Below are 15,825 nucleotides of genomic sequence, written 5' to 3' on the forward strand. Positions count from 1 at the left end.
AGGCAGGTCTCTGCAGTAGAAGATCCATAATTATTTGAAATGGGGCAAATGTAATTTCCATGAATGCAAATTAAAAATGCCCCAGTTAATGATCTTAATGCTGACCAGGCAGAGAGAACTGTAGAGGGAAATATATAAGTAGATTATTTTACATAGGCTCACCGGCGCGCAGAGCCCCGGGACTCGCGTAAGTCCCGGGGTTCTCCGAGGGGGGCGTGTCGGGGGCGTGTCGGGGGCGTGCCCGAACCGCGCTGCGTTTAGGGGGCGTGCCGGGAGCGTTTCGGGGGCGGACCTGGAGGCGTGGTTACGGCCCGGGGCGGCCCGGGGGCATGGCCGCGCCCTCCGGACCCGCCCCCAGGACGCGTCCCGGCGCGCAGGAGGCCCGCTGACGCGCGGGGATTTATGCCTCCCTCCTGGAGGCGTAAATCCCCCGACAAAGGTAAGGGGGGGGGCTTAGACAGGGCCGGGTGGGTGGGTTAGGGAGGGGAAGGGAGGGGAAGGTGAGGGCAAAAGGAAGTTCCCTCCGAGGCCGCTCCGATTTCGGAGCGGCCTTGGAGGGAACGGGGGTAGGCTGCGCGGCTTGGCGCGCGCCGGCTATACAAAATCGATAGCCTTGCGCGCGCCAATCCAGGTTTTTAGCAGATACGCGCGGCTCCGCGCGTATCTACTAAAATCCAGCGTACTTTTGTTTGCGCCTGGAGCGCAAACAAAAGTAGGCCTATTCGCGGAGTCTGAAAATCCGCCCCTCTTTATACAATGTTTTGTACTGAAATCTCAAATACATAAAAGGCTCGTTATTGCACTGTTCCACTTCTTAATACACTATGGGGCGGATTTTAAGAGCCCTGCTCGCCTAAATCCGCCCAAATCCGGGCGGATTTAGGCGAGGAGGGCCCTGCGCGCCGGTGAGCCTGTTTTACATAGGCCTACCGGCGCGCGCAGAGCCCCGGGACTCGTGTAAGTCCCGGGATTTTCTGAGGGGGGCGTGTCGGGGGCGGGCCCGAACGTGCGGCGTTTTCGGGGCGTGTCGGGAGCGTTCCGGGGGCATGGCTATGGCCCGGGGCGGCCCGGGGGTGTGGCCGCGCCCTCCGGACCCGCCCCCAGGTCGCGTCCCGGCGCGCGGGGATTTACGTCTCCCTCCGGGAGGCGTAAATCCCCCGACAAAGGTAAGGGGGGGGTTTAGACAGGGCCGGGCGGGTGGGTTAGGTAGGGGAAGGGAGGGGAAGGTGAGGGGAGGGCAAAAGAAAGTTCCCTCCGAGGCCGCTCCGATTTCGGAGCGGCCTCGGAGGGAACGGGGGTAGGCTGCACGGCTCGGCGCGCGCCGGCTATACAGAATAGATAGCCTTGCGCGCGCCGATCCAGGATTTTAGCGGATACGCGCGGCTACGCGCGTATCTACTAAAATCCCGCGTACTTTTGCTTGCGCCTGATGCGCCAGCAAAAGTACGCCTATTCGCGCGGTCTGAAAATCTACCCCTATGGGCCTTATTTACCAAGGCTATCTCAGGCTTGCGCTGTTAGCGCAAGCCTGTGATAGCCTGTGAAGGTAGCGCACGCCTGCGCTACCTAAATCAGGGCGGAGTCTGCCCCGGAAGAGGAGTCGGGGCGTCACCAGTGCCGACTCCGTGAAGACGCCGTGGACGGCGAAAAGGTAGGTGCCTTTTCGTGTCCTGTTTCGTGCCCAATAGCTACACCTTCTATGGTGGCGCTATTGGGTGTGAAACCGGCAGCGAGCGCAGGACCGCCCCCCCCCCCGCCCCCGGGTGGGGAAATTTTTAAAAGTATCGCAGGCCTGCGATACTTTAGAAAATGAGGCCCTATATTTGTGGCATATCGGAAAATCACAATTCTTCTCTAAACTCTTCCTTGCCATGGAGGATCTGTTCATCTCCAGCTGTTCAAAGTTCCATCTGGATGCCAGAGTCCAACCCCATAGATTTCTCCTTCGGTATAAACTCCAATGAAACTTCTCACTAACCTCCAAACACCCATGGTAAGAAATCACCTCTTCCTTCTGCAAGCAACATGTTTATCCCAGCTTGAATATTTTCAGTAGGATTTACATCTAACTTGCTGTAATATTTACTATTAGCTAATTGCCTGTGTACCTTTGTCCCATAATTCTGTCTTTGAAGAAGTCGCATCAGTCCACCTTCATCTGAGGATTTAATCATATACTCTGAATTCTGTATGCATATACTCTTATTTTGGAATATTATGTCGTCGTTTCTTGGGTATGGATGATTCTGCCGCTTCCAACAAAATGTGTGTCCAGCTGGAACTTATGGTCCAGGGGAATCCATAATGAAGGTTTCTTTGATAGGGCATGATATTGGGCTTCACACACAAATTTTAGAAAATATTCAAATACCACATGCCAAAAACCCCCAATGTAAACCAGTGTGAGTTTTAAATGAATCATAATGTACCACAGGTGTAAAGAACAGTCCATGATTTAAAACATTCATCACATTCACAGGTTCAGAGTTACGGGTCAGTTTAATCACTGCAGGTCACATTCTACTTGTGACTATGTCCATGGACAATCCCAAGGTTGATGATGAGATCCCCTGGTCTCAATCAATTCCACCCCCACTCTTCTGGGTGATTTGCCTCTGTCTTAAAAGGTTTTGTGTTTTTGCTATATATGTAAAATTGTGAACCACTTTTATTGTATTTGTACTAATTATGTGGTATATAAAGTGTATAAATAAATAAATCAACTGAGTTGAAGGATGTTCATCACCAGAAGATTCCTTGGTAGATTGATCAAAAGGTAAATGCTTATGTATTTTGTTTCCTACAACCTTTCTGTGCCCAGGGATAAATTGAATTTATTTATTTATTTAGAATTCTTATATACCGACATTCTTGAAAGAAGATATCAAATCAGATCGGTTTCCATTAAAACTGAACTATCGCAGCTGTGGCGTTACATTGAAACAAGTTATCATAAACAATAACATTATGAGTAACATTATAAGAAAACGTTATAAGTAAAGAGTAAAAAAAGTAAAAAGTAAAAATCAACATATCAAACCAACAAACAGTCTTCAAGACTAAACCCAATATGAGTGTGACAAAGAACAAAGGCACATTTAGATAGAGCAACATGAATCATAAGCATAGTCTAAGGTTCCATTTATCCTTGGGCACAGGAGGCACTATTTGTGGATTCATTGGGTTTTACTATTTTTTAGTATCTCTGCCACTAGTAGTGACCACTGTAATTTTTCTATGTTTAGTGTGGTCAGATTTGTTTCTATTTTTGTGTTGTTCATACATGCTGGCAAAGAACTATTTAGCAGATATATTTCATTAATATTTCTCAGGTAAAGTTGGTGATTTCTCTCTTACAAGTCAGCACCTGGGTAATCCATTTCTCTCTCTTCAGCTTCTCTCAATTTCATGGATTAATCACACACTACAAGATTGGTGCACTGTGCATGAACATCATTGACCATGAGCTGAAACGCCACGAGCTTTGGCAAGAAGAACTCTCCAAGAAAAAGAAAGCTCATATCCTTTAGTGCTCGTATACATGTGGTGGACTAAGGTGGCCCAATATACTCTCTCTTTAAGAAATCAATGTACTGAAGTAAATTGAGGATAATGCAGTGTGATTACAAGTTTGATGTGTGTTTAACACTGTTAGGTTTACCATGTTTATACATGCAAAGCAGCTGATTGATATGAAATTGAAGTTAATGTAAATCACATTAAGTAATGCGATTTGTTTAAATCTCTCCTTCCCAGTGTAGGCCACGATGTTCCTACCACTCACCCCAGGTTGAAAAGAAGGCTGTTCCAGGCTGAAACTACCTCCACTCCCTCCATGGAATAAAATGCAGCTCTCCCTCTAGGCTGATTCCCCCTCCCCCCCTCCCCAAGACTGAGAAGATGGTCCCTCCAGGCCGCCCACACTTCTCCTGCATCCCCCTGCTTATATCATATACAGCTCAGCAATAGTGAATGGAGGCAGGAGAGCACTCCAGGGCAAATGACCATTTTAGGAAGTCAGTGCCATTTTGCGTGGCGTATCGAGATAAGAGGGCTTTCATGCTGAGCAGCGGATAGGGTCCTGGCGTGGTAGGAGGAAGAGGTGTGATATGGGAGGGATTTTAGGTGGCCCAGCGTCGTCCTTTTCGGTCTGGCGGGGATGATGAGGATGGCTTGGGGGGGGGGGTCCTTCTTTTTACTCTGGGGTGGTGGGAGGGAGAAGAGTATTATAGTGTACATCGGGACTTGCATTACTGACAGTGGTAACACATCAGATTTAATGCCATTAGTACACTGGACATTTAACATTGGATCTTGTGCAAAGAAACCACCTGCATTAAAAGGTCATTAAAGTAGCTCAGTATGCTGGCTCTTGTATGTTCTGTTATTTTCCACTTGGCAGTGATATAATATTTTTTTCCAAAACAATTTTAAGCTGCTCCCACCTCTTCTGTTCATGAGACAAAGCCAGACTTAGAATGTAATCACAAACATGCAGGTAGCCAAAGAAATGTTTGAGGCTTTTGATATACTCTCTGTAATTGTGAAAAGCTCAGGACATGACCCATTTCTTTGTCTAAAAACTGTTATATGTTCTTTAAACCAGAAATTCCCCAATCTTTAAATATACCATTATCTATCACTGGTAAAAAGTAGGAATTCATCTGTATAGGGGACAAAAGGGACCCATTCATTGACATCCACAAGCTCCTTCTCCTAAAGCTCTATGCTGACACTAGCGCCTTCCACAATGAATTATCCCTTACATCTGGCGCAATTTTGGTGATCAGGAAAATCGAGCAATCTCAAAGGGGCATAAGGTGTACTAATCTCCTCTAATAGCTGTAAGATATCATATTTACATTTCCTACTATTTCAATCTCCAAGATATCTCAACTGGCAAGCACAATTACTTTTAACTAATTTATCATATGCTATCTTAGGTGGGTGGCCTCTCCATATATGTTGTACATATATGGATTTAAGGGTAGCTAAATCCTCATTTTTCATACAGCACGGGAACATTTGTAGTCTATATATTATCTTAGGCAATAATACCATTTTAAAAAGTGAATTTCTCCCCAACAGGGAAATCGGTAACTCCTTTCAGATTTGTAATTGTTGTTCCATCCCATCTATCAGTGCTTTTATATTCAGCTCATATAATAAAGATAAATCATGTGGTATCCATATCCTTAAATATTTGATTTTCTGAGGAGCCCAACAAAAAGGAAAGGGACCATGCTACAATTCTAGCATATCAGTACTAAGAGGGTAAAGCAAAGGATTTAAATGCTGTGGAAAGGGACACTATAGGTTCTAGAGCTTTCTGAACATCTGCTAAAAACATAAGGATGTCATCTGCGAACACACATCTTAATTTCCTGCTTACCAACCGCTATACCCTTAATTTCAGGATTTTGTCTTACTTTAGCTGCCAGAGGCTCTAAGGGTCAGCATGTATAAAAGTGGAGATAGTGGGCACCTTTGACGCATGCCCCCTTGTAAAGATAATTCCCTAGAAAGAGATCCAGAACAGTGTTTGAAGTTTTCTTTTCAAGTTGTGATGTTATAGAAACATAGAAGTGAAGGCAGAAGAAGACCATATGGCCCATCCAGTCTGCCCAGCAAGCTTTCACAGTTATTTTTCTCATACTTATCTGTTACTCTTACTGCTGAGGTCAGGGCCCTTTTTGGTAACTTTTTGTTTCTAATTTTCCTTCCGCCCCTGCCATTGATGTAGAGAGCAGTGCTGGAGCTGCATAAAAGTGAAGTATCATGCCTAATTGGTTAGGGATAGTAACTGCCGTAATAAGCAAGCTACTCCCATGCTTATTTGTTTACCCAGCCTGTGCAATTTAGTCTTTGTTGGTTGTCTTAATATAAATCCTCTTTTCTTCATTCCCTCTCTGCCATTGAAGTAGTGAGCTGCGCTGTATATGTATTCAAAGTGAAGTATTGGTTTTGGGTAGTAACTGCTGCAACAAGCAAGCTACTGCCACGCTTATTTGTTTTCCCAGACTATGCAATTCAATCCTAGTTGATAGTTGTCTGAATGTAAATCCTCTTATCTTCATTCCCCCCTGTCATTGAAGCAGTGAGCTGCGCTGTATATGTATTCAAAGTGAAGTATCAGGCTTAATTGGTTCGGGGTAGTAACCGCCGCAACAAGCAAGCTACTCCCACGCTTATTGGTGAATGCAAATCCGTTGTCCCACATTTCCTCTTGCCGTTGAAGCATAGAGCAATGTTGGAGTTGCATTAACCGTGTGTATGTTTATTGAATAAGAGTATTATTCACCAGGAAGTAGCCGCATTCCTGCAAGCCACCCCCATGCTTCTTCTCTTCATTCACATCCTCGAGACTTTATGGATCTACAGTGTTTATCCCACACCTCTTTGATATCCTTCACAGTTTGTCTTCACCACTTCCTCCGGAAGGGCATTCCAGGCATCCACCACCTCTCCGTGAAGAAATACTTCCTGACATTGGTTCTGAGTCTTCCTCCCTGGAGGTTTAAATTGTGACCCTTGGTTCTGCTGATTTTTTTTGTAATGGAAAAGGTTTGTCGTTGACTTTGGATCATTAAAACCTTTCAAGTATCTGAAGGTCTGTATCATATCAACTCTGCTCCTCCTTTCCTCCAGGGTATACATATTTAGATTCTTCAATCTCTCCTCATAAGGCGTTTGATGAAGATCATACACCTTTTTGGTCGCCCTTCTCTGGACTGCCTTCATCCTGTCTCTGTCCCTTCGGAGTTACTTTCTCCAGAACTAGCACAGTACTCCAGGTGAGGCCTCACCAAGGACCTGTACAAGGGGATAATCACTTCCCTTTTCTTACTCATTATTCCTCTCTCTATGCAGCCCAGTATTCTTCTGGCTTTAGCTATTGCCTTGTCACATTGTTTCGCTGACTTCAGATCATTAGACACTATCACCCCAAGGTCTCTCTCCTGCTCCGTGCACATCAGCCCTTCACCCCCCATCGAATACATTTCTTTTAGATTTCCATACCCCATATGCCTGACTCTGCACTTCTTGGCATTGAATCTCAGCTGCCATATCTTCGACTACTCTTCCAGTTTCCTTAAATCCCGTCTCATTCTCTCCACTCCTTCCGGCGTGTCCACTCTGTTGCAGAACTTAAGAGAAGCGCTGATCAAGTTTCTGAAGATGACTCTTATGTGGCCCCGGCAGCTTTTGTAATATAGTTCGAGCAGTTAGCATCGAGTGCCTTAAAGTGCGAATGGTGGATGATCCGAGAGTGTTGAGCAAGCTATCCAGCTGCAGTACATTTTGCAGTTCCTTCATAGTCTCCACCCCGAGGTCCCTTATTTCTCTTGCTTGGAAATATTTTTCCTTATTTTCTATATAATGAGATGGTACATGCATGTATCCATGCTTATTCTGCTGTCATCTCTTGGGATGAACCACAAAAAGCTTTGCTATGTTTTTCTAAATTTTACATTTATCTCCTGATGTCTGCTGTTCATTTCATAGGAGTGCACCCTAGGCCACTCTTTTCAGGATAAGAGGATATGTACAATGTATGAATATTTTAGTTTTTGCATACGCTGCAGATAGTTTGTTAAATCCAGAGTTGTCCATCTTCATAACAGGAGATGACCAAGCCCTGAATCAAAGAACACAATCCCTTTCTTAAGGGACACTGATGATAAATTCAGCCCTTTTTTTTTTTTTTTTAAAGAAAATAAAAAATATTTTGGGTACTGATTTGTTTTTGGCCATTTATCATCTGTCTTGGTAAATTTTACAACTAGCTGCTGTGCATTCCTCCCCCTGTACAACTGTAAAAACCCAAAACACCTCTGCAGTGTGGTTTGCCATAATGACAGCTTGTTTACTCCTTTTCCTGGTTCTGAGAACACTGTGGATATTTGCAGTGTTTTCCGGTAGTGTACCGAAAGACTGGGCTGAGCTAGCAAGACTTTAGGGGAGGAAGGGTGAAAGGGATATTTCTAGCCCAAAATACTGCACAAACACAGCTGCAGTTGTGTGCTGTACTGCAACAGCATCCTTACAAGGAATGCTCAGCATGTGTGCATGAAATACAATATCAAATTTAATATTCCACTTTTTGCTGCAGGCATCAAAGTGAGTTAATTGTGAATGCTATATGCTGATATACTGGGCCGTATAGAAAGGGGAATTATACATGCAAGGCTATGTCAGTCTACAGTAGCACAAGATCCTAGAGAAACTGCCCCTAGAGTAAGCTTTACAACTTTCATAATTTGTGAAACTCCTGTTTGGTTAACTACATTAATATCTCTGCTAGACTAGAAACATTAATTCTCCTTTAACCTATCTACATATATTAGATATTAGTTGAGAGCCACTCCACTACCTGTATACCAGAAAGTATTATAAATAGCCTGTAAATTTACTCCAGCTATCCAGTTATTTAATACTTCCTATTTCTAGTTATTGTTAATTCCTTTATCGAATTTAGCTAACTCCTTTAATGGTATAATTTAGTTACAGTTTTATGTTCTTTGTAAAAGATACACCCTCCTCTGGGCCCCATTTTTTTCTGTTGTATGTAAACCGGTACGATGTGCAAACAGTTATCGGTATATAAAAATGTTAAAATAAATAAATAACGTAGGCCTGAAAGAACCTATAGAAAATGCAAAAAAGGAGCAAAGAGCAATTGGGGTCTATTTACTAAAATGGGATGCACGGTAACATGTGTTTGTGATTATATCTCATTGTTAATAATGGGAGCCACAGCAAATAATGCACATTACTACGGTGTGGTGTGCAGGCAAAGAGACCCCCTATAGTGTTAGAGAACTATAATGCTTTCTAGAAGAGGAAAGGCTAGGACATCTCATAATACTAAGCACAGAGAGCTGGCAATGTGAGAATCCCTGTAGTTAACTGAACTACTAATACTACTACTTAATACTTCTTCTATAGCGCTAATCAACATATGCAGAGCAGTACAAAAACATGAGTCCCTTCTCAGTAGAGCTTACAATCTAATCGACAAACATACAGGGTAAAAGAGACTTTGGGAATTTCATCTGTTTAGAAAATTGCTAAAAAATTAATGAATCTGCAAGTGGGTCAATCAGAGGTTAAAATTTAAAAGCAGCCTCAGGTGGGTTTTTACATGGGATTTAAATAAAGTGAGAGGGAGAATGATGCACCACTCAGGTAGTTTCTTCCAAGCATATGGAGTTGGGACTTAGTGGTAAGGGAGAAGGGCATAGATAGAAATATACGAGGAAGGGAGTAGAAAGTGCTAGAGAGGAGAGGTAGTGAGGAGCTGCTGAGTGAAGGCTCCTGTAGTGAGTAAGAGGAGCTTGAACTGTATGCAGGAATGGATAGGGAGCCAATGAACTGACTTGAATAGAGGGGTTATATGCATGTAGTGACCTTGGCAAAAGAGAAATTGTGCAGCTGAATTTTGGATGGATTATACTGGAGAGAGCTATGAGAAGTAGATTGCAATAATAATCTATATGGGAAGTGATGAGAGAGTGGATAAGGGTTTTGGTAATGTGTTCAAAAAGTAAGGGACAGACTTTGGTGATATAGACAAGGCACAGATCCCTGAGGCACTCCCATGTTTACCTTTTTCCACTGAAAACTGACCTTTTAATCCTACTCTCTTTTTTCTGTCTTTTAACCAGCTTGCAATCCACAAAAGGACATCGCCTCCTATCCCATGACTTTTTAGTTTTCTTAGAAGTCTCTCATGTGGGGCTTTGTCGAACGCCTTCTGAAAATCCAAAATATACCACATCTACCGGTTCACCTTTGTCCACATATTTATTCATCCTTTCAAAAAAAATGTAGGAGAGGCAAGACTCACTGTGACCCGTTAAACCATGTCTATCTAAATGTTTTGTGATTTTATTTTTTATAACAGTTTCCACGATTTTTCCTGGCACTGAAGTCAGGCTTGCCAGTCTGTGACAACATGTTTACATTAAGTAATATGGAAGGATCAAGAGAATATAGTTGAGACTACAACAAAGAAAAAAATTTGCTGCTGTTGTGATCAGGCATAGTCTGCCTAGCATAGGCCTAGATTCATCAAAATGCTATAAATTTTGTACAAATGCCTGCGATAAGGGAAAGGGGCATGATTAAGATAATTTTTTAGTTGCCGCAAGGTGTGCTATTCTGCGCTTTGCATAGATATTTTACCATAACATGCATTAAATTTATTGCTCCCGCAATATTTTCACTTCACAGCTTGCAAAGTGCCCAGACAGGCATTTCCTTATTTTCGGCTGCTCCTGGCGAGAGAGAGACCATTTATAAGGCTCTCATATAAGTCAGCTATTTATATCGCTATAGGAGGGTCATCTAGTATCTCGAGGTGAGGGTTTGGTGGCGGTCTTGGGTTTGGGGGGTAGTTTTACATGTACAATCAGATGTACGAACAGCACAATACACATCGGTGAAGATTGGTGTGATTTGGAATGAGGAAAGGTACACAAAGATGAGATTTCTACAGTGTATTCTCACCCTAGCTTGATGCACTCTCTACCTGGGTGCAGCCATGCCATTCCATCCCAGTCAATACAATTAAAAACCCTGCCCCATTAATGCAATCAGTTAAATATACAACATACTAAAAATACAAGAACACAACAAATGCAATAAAATAAGAGCAATTATAATATAAACAAAAGCATTCAGTAGCAAAACTGATTTATAACAAGCTCAGGCTATGTCTGTAAGAATTCCATTGCCATCCTGTGAGAAGCTGTTCATTAGAAAATGGGGCTCCTCAGCTGTAACAAAACATTCCTAATTCTAAGTAATTTTTTTTTAAGGCGTTACCCTGGTTTTGGCTTGCCACAGATATTTTCCTTAACTGCATATACTTGATGAAGACCCTGAAAACCAAATGCTGAAAAAGGAGTGTGAGAAGACATACAAGAAGTACCAAGGACTGGTTGTGAAACAAGAACAGTTGCTGCGAGGTACCGTATGGTGTTCTGAGAGTACCAATCGTGAACAATAGATTGATTAGCTTTAATCCTCACATTAAGGCAGTGAGACACTCTTCACTCTGCAAAATCTCCCTGACCGAAAGCAACAGCCAGGTAGTGTTTAAAAGGTTTAAAGAGGGAAGTTTACTAAACGGAGGAGGAGACGTCCTGTTGACATGAAAGAGGGGAAAGTGGAGAAAAATGTAATATTTGGACCAAACATGAGTCTCCTTCCTAAAGAGGGAGAACTGGAAATTCTCTGTTCAGAATATTATTCTTTTATAGCTAGAAATGTCACAAAAATCACCCTTATTATAAAAATAGTATAGCAATCCCTTTTTGTATGACAACTTAGTGGAATTTGCTATAATGAAATGTACCCTTTTGATCTAAATTTGATTTATGAAATATGGTTTAATTATAACAGAGGAAACACTCACTAGAATGGAAATTTGTTAGAAGAAAAACATGAACAAAGAACATAAAGTGGCAAAAAGTCGAGTGACTGATAAAATACCTGAAAACATTAATTTCTACATTTTCTGCACCATGAGAGATGCTTTTTGTTATACACAAATGTTAAAGTAACCTCTCTGGATTTACACAGGAATGAGTCTTTAGATTTTTTATGCAAAGCAATAGGAAAATAGGTTTTGATATGTGGAAATATGATATGAAAAATTACAGGGACATGTCTTTTTCAAATATTCGATTTATATTCTGCTTTTTGGCACATCAAAGTGGAATACATTCATGAACTGTAGGTAATAAATTGAGATTACTGTGGTATGAGTAATCTGATTTGTAGCACTAACGTCTGGTTGTGCAATCAGAATTAGACTCTCCCTCTTCATCCAGTCAGACCAGGGAATTATGCACACCAACCAGCAGATGGAGACAAAGATAAACAGACTTTCTGATGTCACTCCTTATGCACCGCTGTATGGACACCAGCTTGCCAGTATTCTTTCTCCAGCATATGGTAGGCCTACATCCCTTACTGTGAACTTGAGCCTTGTAGGATGAACTGTAATGGAATTGGAGCTCCTGAGGTAAAAGGCTAGTCCTCCCTTTCTCACTTGACTGGGAGTCCCTAGGATTTTAGAAAAGAAAAGATTATATTAGGGGCAGGTTTTTCTAGAAGTGACAGCTTCTCTTCCCGCCCTCTATGGAATGCCCCAGAACCACAAACTTGAACCTGGGGGCTTGGAGTATATCTTCTTCTTCTTTGCCCTCCCCACCACTTGTTGCTTGTTCTTGCTGGTAATTTAAACTCTGCTTCTCTAACCAGCACAATAAAAAAAAAACCAACCCCCCCCCCCCCCCCCCCAAAAAAAACCCAAAAGTGTGTGTTCGGAAACACTGTTTTCAGCGGTGGTGGGCCTTGGTAGTGCAACAGCAATCTTTTGGGGACATCCAGGGGCAATTTTCTCTTGCCAATTAGTGAGTTGTGAATCTAGGAGGAGTCCACCTGAAGGGCCCGGGTTGATAGGACCACGGATCGTATGCTCCACATGGTGCCAGCTGGGGACTGCAAGAGGAAGACTGTGCATGCTGTATGCGAAAGTTGCAGGCAGCATGCTGAAGCTTTGCAGGAATTGTTCATCGGCTCAAGGGGAGATAATTCATGGTGAAGTTCTGCAGCAGAAGGGCCCAAATCGGGAGACATGGGGGGTCAAGCCCAGAGCATGTTTCCTCTTGTACCTCGGGTCTAAGATTGGGAACTGTTGCAGAGGCTTCAGGACCTGCTTCTCCCATGCTGGATGTCTCTTCTCTACCTTGGGTTATATTTCTCAAGAGATTTTCAAGGGCTTATAGTCATTTTACATGGGGTAGAGTGCAGCCTCGGGGACTCTTCCTGCCCTTCCAGTGCCTGTGGTGCCTGCTCTCCCAGCACCAGCTCTACTGATGGATTCCTGGAGAGAAAAAAAGATCCAAGACAGTCATGGGACAGGGGGTCCCAGAGAGAATTTAAGGACTTGCTAGATGGTTTTAAGACGTTTCCATGGGAAGATTCTGAGGGTGTAGAAAGATGAGGTGCCCCTGAAGGGGAAGTTCATGCTTCCATACTGTCTCTTTTATAGAGATAAGTTGATGCCCATGATCTCTGTCCTTGTGCACATTGCAAATGACAAAGAGGAGGAATCCTCCATTACCAAGAAAGACCCTATTATGGTCAGTTTAAGGAAGTCTTGGAAATTCTTCCCCCTTTACCAGTCATTGCAGGATTTAATTGATTTAGAATGGGGAGCTCTGGATGCTATTTTTCAAGAGAGCTATTCCCTGGCTAAGTGGTATTCGTTGGACCTGCAAGTAAAGGAAAACTTTTGTTTTGACTAAGTGCACCACCATCCTTAAGGATACTCAAGAAAGGAGAATATAATCCATGCTTAAGCAAGCCTTTGAGGCAGTGAACATGGCATTGCTGATCTCGGCCTGTTGTTGCATTGTGGTTAGGGCTGGTGTAGGATGACCAGGAAGGAATTGGGAGAGGATTCTCCACTGTTGGAGCCAGGAATTCTTTGGGTCAGAATACTAGACCAGATTCCAGTTCTTTCGGTCCAAGAAAGGAGATAAGGATGGAGCTGCAGATTCCAGTTCTTCTAGGACAGTGGAATGAGATCGGGGGTCCTCTGGCTCTGCCAAGGATAGGTGGCCATCTGTCTGTTTTATCTGAGATGGGTCCAAATTATGATGGATCAATGGGTCCTGGAAATTATAAAACATGGTTATGCTCTGGAATTTGCTTGTCCTGTTTCCAATGCTTTTATAATTTCTCCTTGAAACTGTTGAGAAAAAAGAAGCTGTAAAGTCTATTCTGCAAAGGCATCTCAACTTTGAAGGCTGTAATTAAATACCAAAGGACCAGGAAGGTCTAGGGCGCTACTCTATTTATTTTGTAGTCCCAAAAAATGGAAGGATGCTTTCGCCCCATCCTGGACCTGAAGTGGTCAGTGACATCATGAAGGTGGCCCACTTCAGGTTGAAAACTTAAGACTGGTAATTATGGCGGTTCTTATTAGAATGTGAAGAAAAGCTTCCACCTCGTGGAAGCTTTTCTTCACATTCCAATAAGAATGTTCACAAGCACTTCCTGAAATTTGTGGCACTAGATCAACATTTTCAGTTTCAGGCTCTACTCTTTGGTTTAGTTACAGCTTTGAGAGCCTGAAACTGAAAATGGTGGTGGTGGCAGCCATGCTGTGCAAGGAAGGGATTTTGGTATACCCTTAAGAGCGAAGTCCTTTCAGGAATGCGTATGACCTCTCAGTGAGTGATCCAATTGTTACAGGACTTTGGATGTATTGTCAATTTTTTCAAAAGCAGTCTTCAGCCATATCAGATGCTGGATTATCTGGTAGTTCAGTTGGATATGAAGAAGTTCAGAAGTTGTATGCCTAGATCCGAGTACTGGGGATGCTCCATGGCGGTAACCTTGGGTCTGATACCATGGGCGATGGCACAGATGCATTCTTTTCAAAAGGCCTTGCTTTCCAGATGGAATTCTCAGTCCCAAGACCATTCTGCGAAGCTGCCGGAGTCAACAAGGCAGAACTTGCAATGGTGGCTGACAGTTTTATTTAAAATGGGGTGGGAGGGGACTGCAAGGAAGTTTTAGCTGAATAGGAAAATCTAGGAAAAGTCAAAGAGCAGTGGGCAAACTAAAAGGAGATATTAGGGGAACTACATTTTTTTGTTAGGAAAAAGAGGCCGCTATAGTTTTCTAAAGAAGTAGCTGGAAAGGTAAGAAAAAAGGTTAGTGTTCATACTCAAAGTACGATCATTGCTGGCCCTAGGACTGGGCCCTCTGCAGCTTTCATCAGGTGTTTCACATGCAGTGAACTGATGAGGGGGGGGAGAAGGAGGAGCTGGCCTGAGGATGGAGTTGGTTTGCGCAGAAGGTAGAGGAGGAGGTGACTGGGGGTCCTTTGATTAAAAGGTACCAATACTTCATTCTGGGGCAATCCACAGAAAAATAAACACTGTTGCAAGATCTCCTTAACGTTAATGTTTGTATCATAGCCAAACGCAGATCCATATTCAGAAAGTTTGTCTGGCTAAGTTCAGGACTTAGCCAGACAAACTGTGCTTTTTGAATTTCTGCTACGTTCACTGGCTTGGACTTATCCGGCTAAGTTGTTAACAGGATTTAAAACTTAGGGCCTCATTTGCTAAGCATTTTTCCCATAGACACAGAACGTAAAAAAAGCCTTAGTAAATCGCATCCTTAGTTGGTTAGGAGTTGGAGGCTTTTTGGAGTGGGACTAACTTAGCTGGATAACGCTTATAGTCAGTGTAATTCAGTTAGATGCCACAGAGCAGTCGTAAAGTTATCCAGATAAACAGAACTTACCTGGATAAGTTTATGTAGCAGCACATTGACATCACTTAGTATCAAGTTCAAGTATCCAGATAACTTTATCTGGATAATTTAACTGGACTGCTCATGGCTGAATGTGGACTTCATATTTTTTCATAATATTGTGCAGATCTTTCACTTATATTGCAGAATGAGCATAAAATATTAGCCTGTGAAGAACTAATTAGATATATAATAGCCTCACTATTTTCCTAATTTTTCTTAACTTACTGGTAACTTGTCAGCCTTATTGTCTTTGTCATAAAAGACCTGCCTTTTGCAGGCTATTCTCCTTCTTAGATATTACAATACAATTGAGCTTCCCAGTTTTTGGGTTGGTTTTTTTTTGCTCAGTTCTACTTAGATTTATGCATTTCTGTCCAAGGCTTCCAGTCTGGCTAAGCTTTTCTACTCTTGTCTCCATATTCTCATTTATTACAATATGCTTCACTTGACCTCCTCTCTCTGTATGTCTGTCTGATA

At 42.8% G+C, this 15,825-nt stretch overlaps 1 protein-coding gene across 1 annotated transcript in view; it reads left to right on the forward strand.

The window, feature by feature from the left end:
- The window catches only part of KIFAP3 (kinesin associated protein 3), a 204,249-nt gene that overhangs the window by 41,877 nt on the left and 146,547 nt on the right, over positions 1-15,825 (forward strand). The window contains exons 7-8 of the mRNA XM_029617575.1: positions 3,395-3,519; positions 10,875-10,973. Coding sequence (XP_029473435.1) covers positions 3,395-3,519; positions 10,875-10,973 — 224 coding nt within the window. The remainder of the gene's footprint in view (positions 1-3,394; positions 3,520-10,874; positions 10,974-15,825) is intronic.

This window comes from Rhinatrema bivittatum, chromosome 10 (assembly GCF_901001135.1).
Source record: "Rhinatrema bivittatum chromosome 10, aRhiBiv1.1, whole genome shotgun sequence".
Taxonomy (NCBI): domain Eukaryota; kingdom Metazoa; phylum Chordata; class Amphibia; order Gymnophiona; family Rhinatrematidae; genus Rhinatrema; species Rhinatrema bivittatum.